The sequence below is a fragment of the Martes martes genome, assembly GCF_963455335.1.
Source record: "Martes martes genome assembly, chromosome: 14".
In the NCBI taxonomy this organism is placed as follows: Eukaryota; Metazoa; Chordata; class Mammalia; order Carnivora; family Mustelidae; genus Martes; species Martes martes.
This window is the reverse complement of record NC_137902.1, coordinates 30313205-30327145: the sequence shown is the minus strand read 5'-3', so window position 1 is coordinate 30327145 and position 13941 is coordinate 30313205. Positions and strand designations below refer to the sequence as shown.

Sequence of the window (13941 nt, the reverse complement as noted above, 5' to 3'; positions counted from 1 at the left end):
AGGCACCGACTAGAGAAAGTGGGAGACGCCCGAAGAGGTGGGATAAACGGCCCAGTGTTTCTGGGAAGCGCAGGGCTTTGGAACCAGCAATCAGGGCCAGTTCTCTTACGTGTAAAATAGGATATGAATATCCACTAAAATGAGAAAGCACTCGTAAGGGCTATTGACTGAACACCTTCCAGATAGATTGGCACCAGCTAAGTATTTATTATGACCATGCACGAACGAGGCTGGGCGAGGTTAAGCAACCGGCCCAAAGATACAAAGCAATAAAAAAGAAGAGTGAAGATTCGAACGCAGGTGTGTGAACTCAAACTGCGTACGGATGGAAAAGTGACCTGGCGCAGCTAAGCCCCGTTCAAATGATAACGGCCACTTTATTAGAACAAACGGCTTATGAATAACAGCAATGCTAGGACAGCAAGGCGGCTCTCGAACGCCCCCACGGGCACCCACACCCCGGCAGAGCCCGAAAGTCCCGCCGCCTTTCGGCGCTTACGTGCGCTCCGTGACCGCCGCGGCAGACAAGGGGCCGGTGGCCGAGACCGCATGCGCTCTGGCGCCCTCGAGCGAGCCCCTCCCCCCACGACGGCCGCTGCGCGGGCACGGGGCGCATGCGCACACCCGGCGGGCGGAGGGCGGCCCCGAAGCAAGTGGAAAGATTTGGGCGACCCAGTGCGCGGGAGCCCGGCGGTGGGGTGTGAGCGCGCAGGCGCGGCTGGGGCCGGGCAGCAACTCCGGAATCTCTGCTAGTCCCAGTGTGTGTCGCACCCGGAGCCGCCGCCATGGCTGCGTACAAGCTGGTGCTGATCCGGCACGGCGAGAGCGCTTGGAACCTGGAGAACCGCTTCAGCGGCTGGTACGACGCCGACCTGAGCCCGGCCGGGCACGAGGAGGCGAAGCGCGGCGGGCAGGCGCTGCGAGGTGCGGAGCGGGCCGGGCTGGGCTGTGGGTGGGGGCTGCAGAGGCCCGGGCGGGCGCCTCACGGTGAGGGCCGCCGCCTGGCTCGCCCCCGTGCCCTCCCAGAGAGGGCTGACCTTGAGCTTCAGCTTTCCAACGTTTTATTTTGCAATTGACAAAATGGGCCCAGGTTGGGGGGGGGTTGACTTGCTCAAGGTCATCCAGTGGAGTGAGGGGCCGCGCCAGGAAAAGGGCCGAGGGCGGTCGCCCCGTAACCCATTGCGTTTTCCACGACACCACCTTGCGAAATTCTCCCATTTTCTAATCTGAGCATTTAGTAAGTCGGGAACGGGTTATTACATGGGATGCCCGGTGCCTTCCAGCAGCCGTAACCACGCCTTTTCAGGAGGTCGCTGCGATTCTAATGAAGCGTCAGGCTACACGCGGGTCCCTGGCTATGGGGGAGTAACGCGGCGCGGGGGAGGGGGTGCGGGTAGGCAGCGGGCCTCAGAAACCCACGTGCTTATGTAGGCCTTTGCTGTTCAGCAGCATCCCACAAATTCTGTGTCCAAAATCCATCTTCAAATGTAATTGAGCGAATGAATGAATGAAGGATTTGAGTTGACCCTGTGCAGATTCCATAGACAGATTTTAACCCCCTCTTTTCCATACTTTCCTGGCCCTCTTTCATAGTTGGGAAAAGTGAAGATTGGATAGACGACTTGTTCAAGGTCGTATCTTTCTATTCCTGGTCCATCCCGCTTGCTCCAGTTTGGGTTGAGTAACAGGTGGGCAAAGGTGGAAGTGGCAGTGAGATAAACTCACCTACCCGGGCTTGCCCCGCTGAGGGGGAATAGCTCTCCGTGGTTTTGGAATGCTTTTTATAAGGAACCATTCCCAGCTGTCAGCAACTCAGAGAATCTCTCTCCTCTGAGAAGGTGCTTCCTTTGATGATTAGGGCAGATCCTGCCTTGCTCCTTTCTAACCTTTGGACATAGAAGCAGCCATTTAAAAGGGTCATTGATGCCTGATGTGGAAGAGGTATTTGGCCTCAGGTTACTCTAGCATCTTGCCTTCACTGTAGATTCTTTGAAATGAAGCACAGGTTTGGAAAGTGGGAAATGTAATCCTGCTGGCTGTGTGTGTGAATGCTTTGGGATGGTCTGGTGTGACTTACATTAGGAGAGGCTGGGAAAGGGAAAGTGCTGGTAAAGGATGCCATTTTCTCTCCTGTCTGGCATGCAGACCTGTATGGGTCTGTGGTGGTTTGCTGAGACTAACCCAGGACAAAGATAATTGCAGCTGTACCCTAAAAGACTGATCCAAGGTCAAACTTGTAATTTCTCTTTAACAGACCCTATTTCAGTTTTTAAAAAATTTACTTATTTTTAGTAATCTCTACACTCAATGTGGGGCTGAAACTCATGACCCCGAGATCAAGAGTCACATGCTCTTGTGACTAAGCCAGCCAGGCACCCCCCTATTTCAGTTTGTAAGTAAATGTTGGTAGCATTAGCTAGAAAAATTTCATTTAAGATCTTAATATCTGTTATGGGCATCACTCATGATTATATTAAAAAAGACTGAAAGCAGAAATCTGAATGGTGAAGACCATTATGAATAATGTAAGAAACCTAAAGTAAATACATGAGTAAATCTTAAATTCTTCAGAGCTTTCAATCATAGTAGGGTTAATAAACTCTTTCTTCCTTTTTAAGATTTTATTTATTTATTTGACAGAGACACAGCGAGAGAGGGAACACAAGCAGGGAGAGTGGGAGAGGGAGAAGCAGGCTTCCTGCTGAGCAGAGCCAGATGTGGGGCTTGATCCCAGCACCCTGGGATCATGACCTGAGCCAAAGGAAGATGCTTAAAAACTGAAATAGGGTCTGTTAAGGTTTATAAACTCTTGAATTGTTTCAGGAGAAAGCCAGTGAGAACTGAGTTCCCCCATGCAGTCTTACCTCTGGGGGAGGACGAGGTCCACACCACGCCATTTACCCCGCCCCTGGGCTATGCTTTTATTTAATGGGAAATTTTAAAGGAAGAGGCCCTAGAGTTCTCTGTTAAAGAGCCCTCAAGGGAACTACTTTTCTCCTTGGGGACCTATTTGGATATCCAACGGTAGGCACTCCATTGCGAATGGAAATAATTGCAGTGAAACAGCCAGTAGCTTTGCAGCATGGGAGATTACGTTTGCACTATGGATGGTTGCTTCCTGGTGACTCAGCCTTTTATTGGGGAGCCATCCCTTCCCTGCGAGTTAGGGAGGAGATGGTAATGGAGTCTACTAGGACTTGTCCTGAGGCTCACTGATGAGATTCATCATCTTTTCCCTTGTGGGTAGTGTAATGGTGGGTTTCCTGGTGATTAATCCTCCCTTCCCCCATCAGTGTAGTTCTTCCTGGCCTCATTCTCAGCTGAATGACTGGCAGGAGAATTCACTTCACATTGCATTAATTACTGTTGGCAACCTCCGTATGAGGCAATACCCAGGAAAGTTTGTGCTGAATTTCAAAGAGGGCCTTGTAGCCTCATGGAGGAAAACACTACATGAAGAAAGGGCCATCTCCTTATTAAAGTGGTAATAATCTTTCATGAAATATGAATTGTAGCCTGTTGGTTGGGGCAGCATAACTCTTGATTAACACCCCTTAAGAACTAACGAGTGTGGAGGAGAGATTCATTTATAAATGAATCAGTGCACAGCATTTGCTCTTTTTGCTCTTTCTCCAGGGAGTGGCTTCTAAACCTTGGACTAGCCATCGACCTAAGTAGGTACAGGCTGGCACTTGACTGTAACAGAAACTGGATAAAGAAATTGTGATGTGATTTCCACTCCATAGTGAACATACAATTTCAGGCAACAAATTTAAGTTTTAATGAGCATCCTCTAAGAGCTGTTGCTGTGTCCTGATTGTTGGGGGTTTAAAATCCACTTCCCCTAGACAAGAAGTTAGAACTGAAATATATTAGTAATCATTGGTCAAAAGTGACTGTTTTAACTAAAATACAAACATCCAGATCCTTAGGAGTTAGGAAAATATAGAGGGAGCTAGAGATGGTGGTTATGAGTTGGATTTTGGAGTCACACAGCCTGGATTTTAATCTCTCATGTATAAACTGTGACCTTGAATAATTTGCTTAACTTCTCTAGCATGGGTTAGAAGGATGGTTATGAAGACAAAACACATGCAGAATAGTCCAGTGCTTGACAGATGGCAAGCCCTCTATACGTATTGGCTATTATTATATATTTAGAGATTCTAAGTTTTTAAGCATCTTTTTCTTGAAAGAATTGGAGAAATAAGTTCTTAAAATGGGCTTAATTACAGCACTGTGTGGTTTAGGATAAGCCACACAGATGGCACACAGTAGCTACTTGACAATATGTTTAGGTCTTGGGTTAGAGAATTATTGGGGAACCATGTTGTCAACTATAAAATAATAAATTTTATCTTTTGTGAAGGCGCAAGATTGTCTTTCCTGCTAGAGTATACAAACTAGTTAAATTTATATGTAAGAAAATTCTGGTTCCAGAGTGGATCTGATTAGCTTATCACTTTGAATTTCTGATTCCCAGATGCTGGCTATGAGTTTGACATCTGCTTCACCTCAGTGCAGAAGAGAGCAATTCGGACTCTCTGGACAGTGCTGGATGCCATTGACCAAATGTGGCTGCCAGTAGTGAGGACTTGGCGCCTCAATGAGCGGCACTATGGGGGTCTGACTGGTCTGAACAAAGCAGAAACTGCTGCCAAGCACGGCGAGGCCCAGGTGAAGATCTGGAGGCGTTCCTATGATGTCCCACCACCTCCAATGGAACCTGACCATCCCTTCTACAGCAACATCAGTAAGGTATGGAAAAACGGGGTTTGGCTCAACTCCACTTAGGACCATGGGTTATGGTTCTGGGCCTCACTCTTTCTTAGCTTTTTATTAGTGCCTGCCTAGTTCCATTGAGTTTATAATTTATAATAAATACTTAATTCTTTTAATTATCCTTCTCTAAGGAATGACCTTCACTTGTTAAAAGATTTAGTTGATAGTTACTTATCTAAAAATATATCTCCTTTTTTCTTTCTTCATTGACATACTTCATAAAACCTATCCATAGTTGTAGGGCCCTTCTAAGACAAGTGGAAGATTAAGTGAATTGGGAAGAGCCTTGTACTTACCTTTTCCCCCTTCTTTTCTAAGTTTCTTTGAATAATCTTCCCAGTAGTGGGCAGTGGTGGTAGGAAGAGCAGCAAGATAATAATTAGCCCCTTTGCCAAGCTCTCAGCTCCATTCTGTGTGCTGGTGAGAGATTTTGATTCATCACTTTAATTAGGGGATGAGGAGTGGGCAGAACAGATGCAGCTACTACTAATTGGTGAATTTGGATTTTTTTGTTGTTGTTTAGGATCGAAGGTATGCAGACCTCACTGAAGATCAGCTACCATCCTGTGAGAGTCTGAAGGACACAATTGCCAGAGCTCTGCCCTTTTGGAATGAAGAAATAGTTCCCCAGATCAAGGAGGGGAAACGAGTACTGATTGCAGCCCACGGCAACAGCCTTCGGGGCATTGTCAAGCATCTGGAGGGTATGTGTATTTTTCAGGGGAACCCTCAAGGAGGCATACAGCAAAACTGCCACTAATCAGGGACTTATTTCATGCAAAGGAGACCTTCGGGAAAAGGTTAGACATATTGAGAGCCTTGGAGATAGTCTATATAGACTCCTGGTCACCCTCTACCCTTGTTTCCTCAAAGCATCGTAGACAGACTCATTGGGTGCTTACTGTATATGCAGAACTTCAGGTCCCCCTTCAGACCTTATGCAGAAGCTGCCATCTGTTATTCACATACACTTTATAATTTGAGATGCTCACTTTTAGACTAGGATTGCCAGTTGAAACTGATAAAATCCTCCTTAATCACAACCTGGTACAACTTCACACATGAATCTCAATTTGCATTCTGAATTGCTTCACCTGAAGGCCTAGAGGCGCAGTTTGCTGATTTTTGGCAGGCTGGATGGACCACATAGGACATTTGAGATGTGTATGGTCCTGCTTCGCTATGGGGTTTTTTTTTTTAAAGATATTATTTATTCATTTGACAGGCAGAGATCACAAGTAGGCAGAGAGGCAGGCAGAGAGAGAGGGGGAAGCAGGCTCCCCGCTGAGCAGAGAGCCCGATGTGGGGCTCGATCCCAGGACCCTGGGACCATGACCTGAGCTGAAGGCAGAGGCTTAACCTGAGCCACCCAGGTGCCCCTCGCTATGGGTTTTTTTTTTTTTTTTTTTTTTTTTTTAAAGATTTTATTTATTTATTTGACAGAGAGAGAGAGAGATCACAAGTAGGCGGAGAGGCAGGCAGAGAGAGGGAGAAGCAGACTCCTGGCTGAGCAGAGAGCCCGACGCGGGGCTCGATCCCAGGACCCTGGGATCATGACCTGAGCCGAAGGCAGAGGCTTTAACCCACTGAGCCACCCAGGCGCCCCTCGCTATGGGTTTTTAAACCCTACTTTGGGAAAGAGATCTGTGGTACACACCTTTCATACTTCCTGCTTTTCAGTGGCTGAGAAATAAGTATTGGGTGCATTCTTTGGGTGACTGATCTGTAATACAGATCATTACTGTTATTACAAATATCAGAAAGGGTGTCTTGTTTTATTTAATTCCTACTGAAGTCCTTTGTCACCTGCGGGGGTGACATGGATTTGTGTCTTGCATGGCTAATCATGGTGTGTATTTTCAGGTCTTTCTGAAGAGGCTATCATGGAACTGAACCTTCCAACAGGCATTCCCATGGTCTATGAATTGGACAAGAACTTGAAGCCCATCAAGCCCATGCAGTTCCTGGGGGATGAAGAAACCGTGCGCAAAGCCATGGAAGCTGTGGCTGCCCAGGGCAAGGCCAAAAAGTGAAGGGAAGCAGGCAGACTACTTTCCCTACCCTCCTGTCCATCCCACTCCTCTGCACTTCCCTGCACAAGTCACACTGACCGTATCTGTAGGCATCTTAAGTTTTAGTTGCAGATGAGGACCAGTGGCTCCTAATTTCGTTTAGCCATTTTGTTTCTTGCACCCACTCTCTTCATATATTCTAGTCAGAATGGCACTTCTGGGGCATGTGTTCTTAGTCCAAGCTGAGAGAAGACTCTTACCCAAGAGTAGGGAATTAGCAATGCTGGGGTTTTTGCTACTGTTGTATTATTGAGGACCTGCTTGCAATGGGGATAGGGAGGAACCATGCTGGGTGTGACCAATGAGAAGCAAGAGAGCCTATGTGTGTTCCCAGGAGCAAGTCCTGTACTATTCTGTACAGGTGGAGGGGGGGTGCTCTAGTCATTCCAGTGGAAGATAAATGTAACCTGCATGGTGATGAAAATAGTCATTTCCCCTCTGACCCTAGAAGAGCTGGCTCCAGAAGATTGGGATCAATCTGAATGTTTTACATGTTGCATTTACTTTTACAAGAAAAAAAAAAAGTATATATATATATAAAATACAAAACGAAAACCCTTCTGGGGTTTCTAGTGGCGGTTGAAATATTCCCACATGTGATCATCCAAAAATAAGCCATTCCTCACACCAATGTGGGATAAACTCCTTGACTTCTGAGGCCTAGGAGTTCATCCTGCTGTGTGTTTTAGAATCCCTCCCCTGCCTTAATGTTTTATGGCAGTGAGATGCCTCTTGATCATGTCCAAGTGTGTCTTTTACTGTATCCGTTTCTGATCATGTTCCAGTTGCTTGGCCTCGCCATGGGCCCAGTACTCATTTTGAGCATAATTGTACTAAATCTTTTTTCCAGATCAGTATAATAAAGGAGTGATGTGCAATATCTTCTGTGTGATATAGTGATACCTCTAGAGCTTTAGGACAACCAGTCAGTTTACACAGCCCGGTTCACATATGGTATATCTTAATTAGGTTTTCCATCTTAGGTTGGGGAGCTGAGGTGGGGGGGGGGCAGGTCATCTTGGCTGAACTCTCCATTCCTATTGCCTCTCCAGCTCTTGTTCAGTGGTGCTGGTTACTGAGTACCACTTGAGTGGAAAACCAAATTCTGAAACCCCATTATGCCTTTTGAGTAAGGTAAAGGCTTGTTTACTTTAAAAAGCTAATATTTTTCTATTAGAAATCTGTAAACTTGATTCACTTTTCATCCTCAGAAATTACACACAACTTTATAAAATGATGCAGGAGAAAAGAAGTTGATTACATTATATAAATAATTAGGAAGGGGCATGGCTAACATTTACCTTCTCTCTAAGGCCTTTGAAAAGACTGTGGGATCATAAGAGAGACTCCAAGGCAAGCAAAAGCTCTTAATGCCTTTCTTCTAGCAGGAGGAAGTAGGGCCCTCCATCTGGGAAGCTCTCACGAAGCTCCTCTGTGCTGGCTGAGGCATGTGAACATACAGTCTCTAATCTTCACCACCTCTGAAAGGGCTGCTATCCCCAGTTTACAGAAGAAACAGGCTGAAAAAGATGCAGAAACTGGCCAAATATATGCTACTAAGTACTGGAACCCAGAGAAAAGATGTTCAACTAAAGTCCTTATTCTCAATTTAAATACTTCTAATCATCTTCTCAAGTTTTTCACTTGATCTGTACAGTAACTCTAGGATGAGCTTTAGTAATTTAAGTCTCCCATCGGTCTGGTGGAATGTTAAATTTACTTAGCCTATACTGAATCTTAGACTGAAAGTTGATAATTTCCTTTGATCAAGGCTCTTCACCCAAGTCAGACTGGATCAGTTTAGATTACTCTTACTCTGTGTCCTGACATCATCTGAGTTTATGGCAGTCTTCACTCATTGACTAGAACTCTTACAGGCAGGAAAGTAACAGAAAGCCTGCATTATCTACCAACACCACCAGGAGGCCAACAACTAGCATCCTTTCAAGACCCTGCTTAGCTAGGGTAGCTAGCTAAGCATAATCATGGCGTGGGTGGGGGTGTGGGGGTGTGGTGGGGTGGTAGTTTGTAGGCAGTTTTGAAATCCACCTCACCCAGGCTGAGAATCACTATTTCAAGGCACAGAAACCAGTATCTTCCTCATCCCTAGAACCAGTTGTAGATTAGTAGATATCATCACTAAACATCACTATTTGGGCATAGCTGTTGAGTCAGCTATGAGAACACTCAAAATTTTATTGTGCTTTTGCTATGTTTAGTCACAGTATCAGGCACTGAAGATTCAAAGAGATTCCTGCCCTAAAAGCTCAGGCTATTAGGGGAGACAGGCACAAACTTAACATGTAATACAATACTGGATGGTTAATGGAGAAAATCCATCCTGCTCCGCAGATCAGAGAGCTGTTATCCAGCTGCTTCAAATGTTCTTTCTGACACTTACTTAGAATGTTTGTTTACGTATCACCTGTCTTTCCTTATTAGAATGTAAGCTCTACAAGGAAAGGATTCTATCGTTCACTGTTTTAACTCCTAGCTGCTCAGTATATGTTTACTGAATGATGTCCCAACAAGCACTCAATTAATGAACCATTGCTAATTTGGAGAGCCTTTAATTTCATGCCCAAGGTTCTAGTCAATATTTAGAAAAAGGCACCATGGTACAGAAGAAAGAATTTTGGCTTTATAAGACAGACCTAAGTTTGAATATTGCTCTAATGCTCTGCCACTTGATGTCTGTGTGACTTAGAGCAAGTTAACTAATTTTTCTAAGCCTTAGTTTACTTCTCTGTAAAATGTAGAAATGATCAGAACATTCTAGGGCTATTGGGAAGTTCAGAGGTAAGTAAAGTGGCTAAAGTGGTTAACGCTGTAGAGAGAATCAAATGGTAGCATCTTCCTGCAAGGCAATATGGGAACACCTAACCAAAATTTAAAAAATATACATTCTTTGACCCAGCGTTCCACTTCTAGGAATCTGTTTTGCCACAGAACTTAGGCATGCACAAGGATATGTAGGATAGGGGTTTTCTTGGTAGCACTGCCTATAAAAAAGGAAAATCTGTAAAGTTTTAAAACCTCTATCAGTAAGGGGACTACTTAAACTACATTGTAACATAAGGCCTGGAATTTGACAGATCTTTGATAGAAGGCAACCAGATCTGTAATAACAGTAACATAATACTGGTATGTACTGGAACTTAGGCATTTCTCCCTCACAATAACCCATGAGATCATACTATGCCAGACGAGGAAAGAGACTTAAACAAAAATAACTTGCACTACTATCAATGTTCAACATCCTGATTATTTTAGTATAATTTGTACAATGTTACCATTGGGGGAAAAATGGGCAAAGTGTAAATCTTTGGATCTCTTACTATTTCTTAAAACTGCATGGGGAGCTACTGATCTCAATTCTGTTTTCTATTAAAAAACCAACCTAACCTATTCAAGGCTAGCAGCTAGAGGATATAAACCCAGGTGGGCTGACTCCGGAGTTCACAGGTAACCACTGTCAGTACACCTAAAAGATACGGGCTCCTTGAAGAACATCTCAAGAACTGACATCTCTAATTCTTTCCTTCCATTCCCTCGGCAGCTTCTCCACGCTTAACCCTTATCCCTTCCTCATCCCCAAACTTGGATGTCCATTCCTTCTGCGCTTTGTTCAGGCTCCTTTGTCTGCCTTGAGTATTTTCATTCCACTTAGCCAAGTTCTTCAGTTCCTTTTATTTCACACATCCTTCCCTGGTCTCCCATGACCGTGCTCTGTCCCTCTTTTCAGTTCAGGTTTAACAAACGTGTGCTGGGGTACCCACTAAATTAGTAATACTGTGTTCATCTAATTACTTTCAGAACTACTCACATGCACCCTGAATCACCATGTGTTCTTTAATTTTCACTAAACTGTACTGTCTCTCAATGAGATGTATATAAAGTTCTTGACTCAGTGCCTGGCATATAGCAAGTACTCAGTAAGTGGAAGTGCTTAAAACAGAACACACAAAATATAAGAAAGATTGGAGATTAGGCTTTTCCAGAGTAAGCAAGCACTTCACACATGTCCGTTAATGGGTGTCAGCAACCAGGCAAACCCCTCCTCTGAATGTCATGATGTTTCTTAGATGCTTCCCTACTCAAGACAACAAAAGGCATAAAATCTTTTTAGTAAAAAATGTTTTGTCTCAGCAAAAAATGTGTATTTGTAAGACTGTTAGAGGGAACGGGTTACTTCCAACATTATACAGTTTGTTGGCGCCTCCAAAAAAGAGAAATTGATCACTCCAGAAAATGAAATCCACTGAAAGTTTCATAAGAAAAATATTCCACCTACAGTATAAGTTGCTGGCAGATTTTTCTAAAGGTGGTTGTTGGCCAACCCCAGGCGTCTGAATAAAGACAACGGCATCTTGATGTTGGATTCATACATGTACTCTTAGAAAAATGGCTTACCCCTCTCCATGGGGTAAAATATGGCTTCTTAGGTCTGCAGGAATTCAGGCTGCACTCGGGCCACTTTCCGGAATTCTTTAGTGTGGGTCTTAGGGCACTGCATTTCACACCAACTAATGGGAACCATCTGGACACCTGAAAGGAAAGAGCTGGTGTTGGAGCTGGAAACCCCAAATGTTTACCGAAGACCCTTCCCTTTCAAGGCTGGTTATGAACTGAAGTATCACCAAACAGCCTAGTGAACCTCACCTCATATGGAAAAAGCCTTGTTGATGCCACTGACTTATACAGTGAGTCCCCCATTACAATTATGTAAGGAGAATCATTCTAATCTCAGTAGTAAGTACTGACATTCATATTGCTGCCTAGATAATTAAAAAAACAAGGGTAACAAGAGCAAACAGTGGATTAATCCCAAACCATAGCACCCAGGGAAAGGTGAGCACATGGATGCATGGACTTACCCGATTCACTGTGGGCCACCACCACCCCGAGCTCGTTCTCGGCAGTGGTCAGGAGGTAGTTGGATTGTGCGTCACCGAGGGAGATCTAGTCACACAATACTGGTAAAGGAAAATGACGGGTGATAAGTCTTCCCTCCCGTAACCACTTGAGTTGTTTTCTACTTCTATTTTTTGTTTTGACAAAGGACCACAACACTCCTGGGAATAAAGGATACCACTTTGGCCAAGACAATGTCACCTGGGCGGAAACTCTTATAAATCTCTACCTGTAAGAAAAGAACAGGATTGTTAAGTGAAAGCTCTAAATCAGATCTACATGAAACTATTACCCCTCTGGTAGACCCAATCCACTTTTTAACCCCACAGGGTGAAAGTCATCATTAGTCAAGCCAATCAACAACTTCTATTGCTTCTACAGCATCATTATATAAAGCAAAGATTTTTAATTCAGTAACCTGATCAGGAATCTGACTTGGACAAAAGTTACTATAGCTGGCTCTGAAAGGATCCAGAGTAAATCAGAACAGCAAAGAAAAAACACCCGGCTTCAAAGGCAAGGAGTAAACTAATCCCCTTCTGGTCAACAGAGAGAACAAAAATCCTAAGGGAGAGGAACAGGACAGGGAGGTAAATTCCACACTTTCTAGTAGGAAACATCTTAAAATTCCTTGGATCTTTGGATCTACATTCCCATAGATGTTTGAAATTCACTGGAATAATTTAAAAGGACTGAAATTCCTAAAGTCATAAGGAAAAAAAGAAAAAGGACCAACCAACAACCTTGTCTTTTTCAGTAGCTCGGACATCTTCCTTGCTATAAAAAAGAATTAACAGAAAGATTAATTATTGGTGAGAAAGAATTATTCTGCAGAATCATAGCAGACAAAGAGCTACAAGAGTAGAGAGAATAAGTCATAATGGGGACCCAGATGCCACGAGAGAAGTGGGGTAGAGAAGCATTCCAAGTCCTCATCTGGAGGAGAAAACCACATTCCCATTCTTGGGTCACACAGAGCAGCAGTATCAATACCTTTGAGTACAGAAAAGCAGAACAGATTTGGCAGGAAAAAATAAGGAACTTTGCTGCCTTAGTAGAGCTTGAAGAGAAGCACTACAGAACACAGAATCCTGAGAGTAGAATGGGCCTCAGAAGTTAAATTATCTGGCTCACAAGAACTGTTGATCCCTTCTCCAAGAAACTACAGGGAAAGAAAAAAAAAACAACACCCAACTACCATTTTACCCACTAACCATTTTTTAAAGTATTTTATTTTTTTAAGATTTATTTATTTATCTTAGAGAGAGAGAGAGAGAGAGAAAGACAGCACAGGCACATATGAGTGGAGGGAGTATGCACTCTATTTTACAGAGGGAGAGAGTCTCCAGTAGTCTTCCCACTGAGCACAGAGCCCAACACAAGCTCAATCTCATGACCCATGAGATCATGACCCAAGTTGAAATGGCAAATCAGTTGCTCAACCAACTGAGACACCCAGGTGCTCCTAAGATTTTATTTATTTATTTTTAAAAAGATTTTATTTTATTTGACAGAGAGAGAGAGAGAGAGATCACAAGTAGGCGGGGTCGGGGGGGGGGGGTGAAGAAGGCTCCCTGCTGAGCAGAGAGCCCGATGTGTGGCTCAATCCCAGGACCCTGAGATCAAGACCTGAGCTGAAGGCAGAGGCTTAACCCACTGAGCCACCCAGGTGCCCCTAAGGTTTTATTTTTAAGTAGTCTCTATACCTAACATGGGGCTTGAACTCACAACCCCAAGATCAAGACTTATCCATGCTTTACTGGTTGAGCCAGGTGCCCCTCCCACACTAACCTTTTTAATGTCTCAAATCCTTGGGTTTAAACTATATTAAATAGGGGCGCCTGGGGGCGCTTGGGTGGCTCAATGGGTTAAAGCCTCTGCCTTCGGCTCAGGTCATGATCCCAGAGTCCTGGGATGGAGCCCCACATCGGGCTCTCTGCTCGGCAGGGAGCCTGCTTCCTCCTCTCTCTCTGCCTGCCTCTCTGCCTACTTGTGTCTGTCAAATAAATAAATAAAATCCTTAAAAATAAATAAATAAATAAATAAATAGGGGCGCCTGGGAGGCTCAGTGGGTTAAGCCTCTGCCTTCGGCTCAGGTCATGATCTCAGAGTCTGGGATCGAGCCCCACATTGGGCTCTCTGCTTGGCAGGGAGCCTGCTTCCCCCCCACCCC

At 44.5% G+C, this 13941-nt stretch overlaps 2 protein-coding genes across 2 annotated transcripts in view; one reads left to right on the top strand and one right to left on the bottom strand.

Annotated features, from left to right (window-relative positions):
• The first annotated feature begins 626 nt into the window (after positions 1–626).
• PGAM1 (phosphoglycerate mutase 1) lies at positions 627–7734 on the top strand. The gene is made up of 4 exons (XM_080823276.1): positions 627–924; positions 4484–4758; positions 5306–5486; positions 6646–7734. Exons 1-4 carry the CDS (start codon positions 786–788, stop codon positions 6813–6815), a joined length of 765 nt encoding a protein of 254 aa, XP_080679402.1. The 5' UTR covers positions 627–785; the 3' UTR covers positions 6816–7734.
• Positions 7735–10981: 3247 nt separating this feature from the next.
• Positions 10982–13941, bottom strand: part of EXOSC1 (exosome component 1) — a gene marked incomplete at its 5' end in the record, with an annotated part of 8128 nt that continues 5168 nt past the window's right edge. The window contains 3 exons of the mRNA XM_080823275.1: positions 10982–11402; positions 11732–11816; positions 11947–11997. Coding sequence (XP_080679401.1) covers positions 11296–11402; positions 11732–11816; positions 11947–11997 — 243 coding nt within the window. The 3' untranslated portion in view covers positions 10982–11295. The remainder of the gene's footprint in view (positions 11403–11731; positions 11817–11946; positions 11998–13941) is intronic.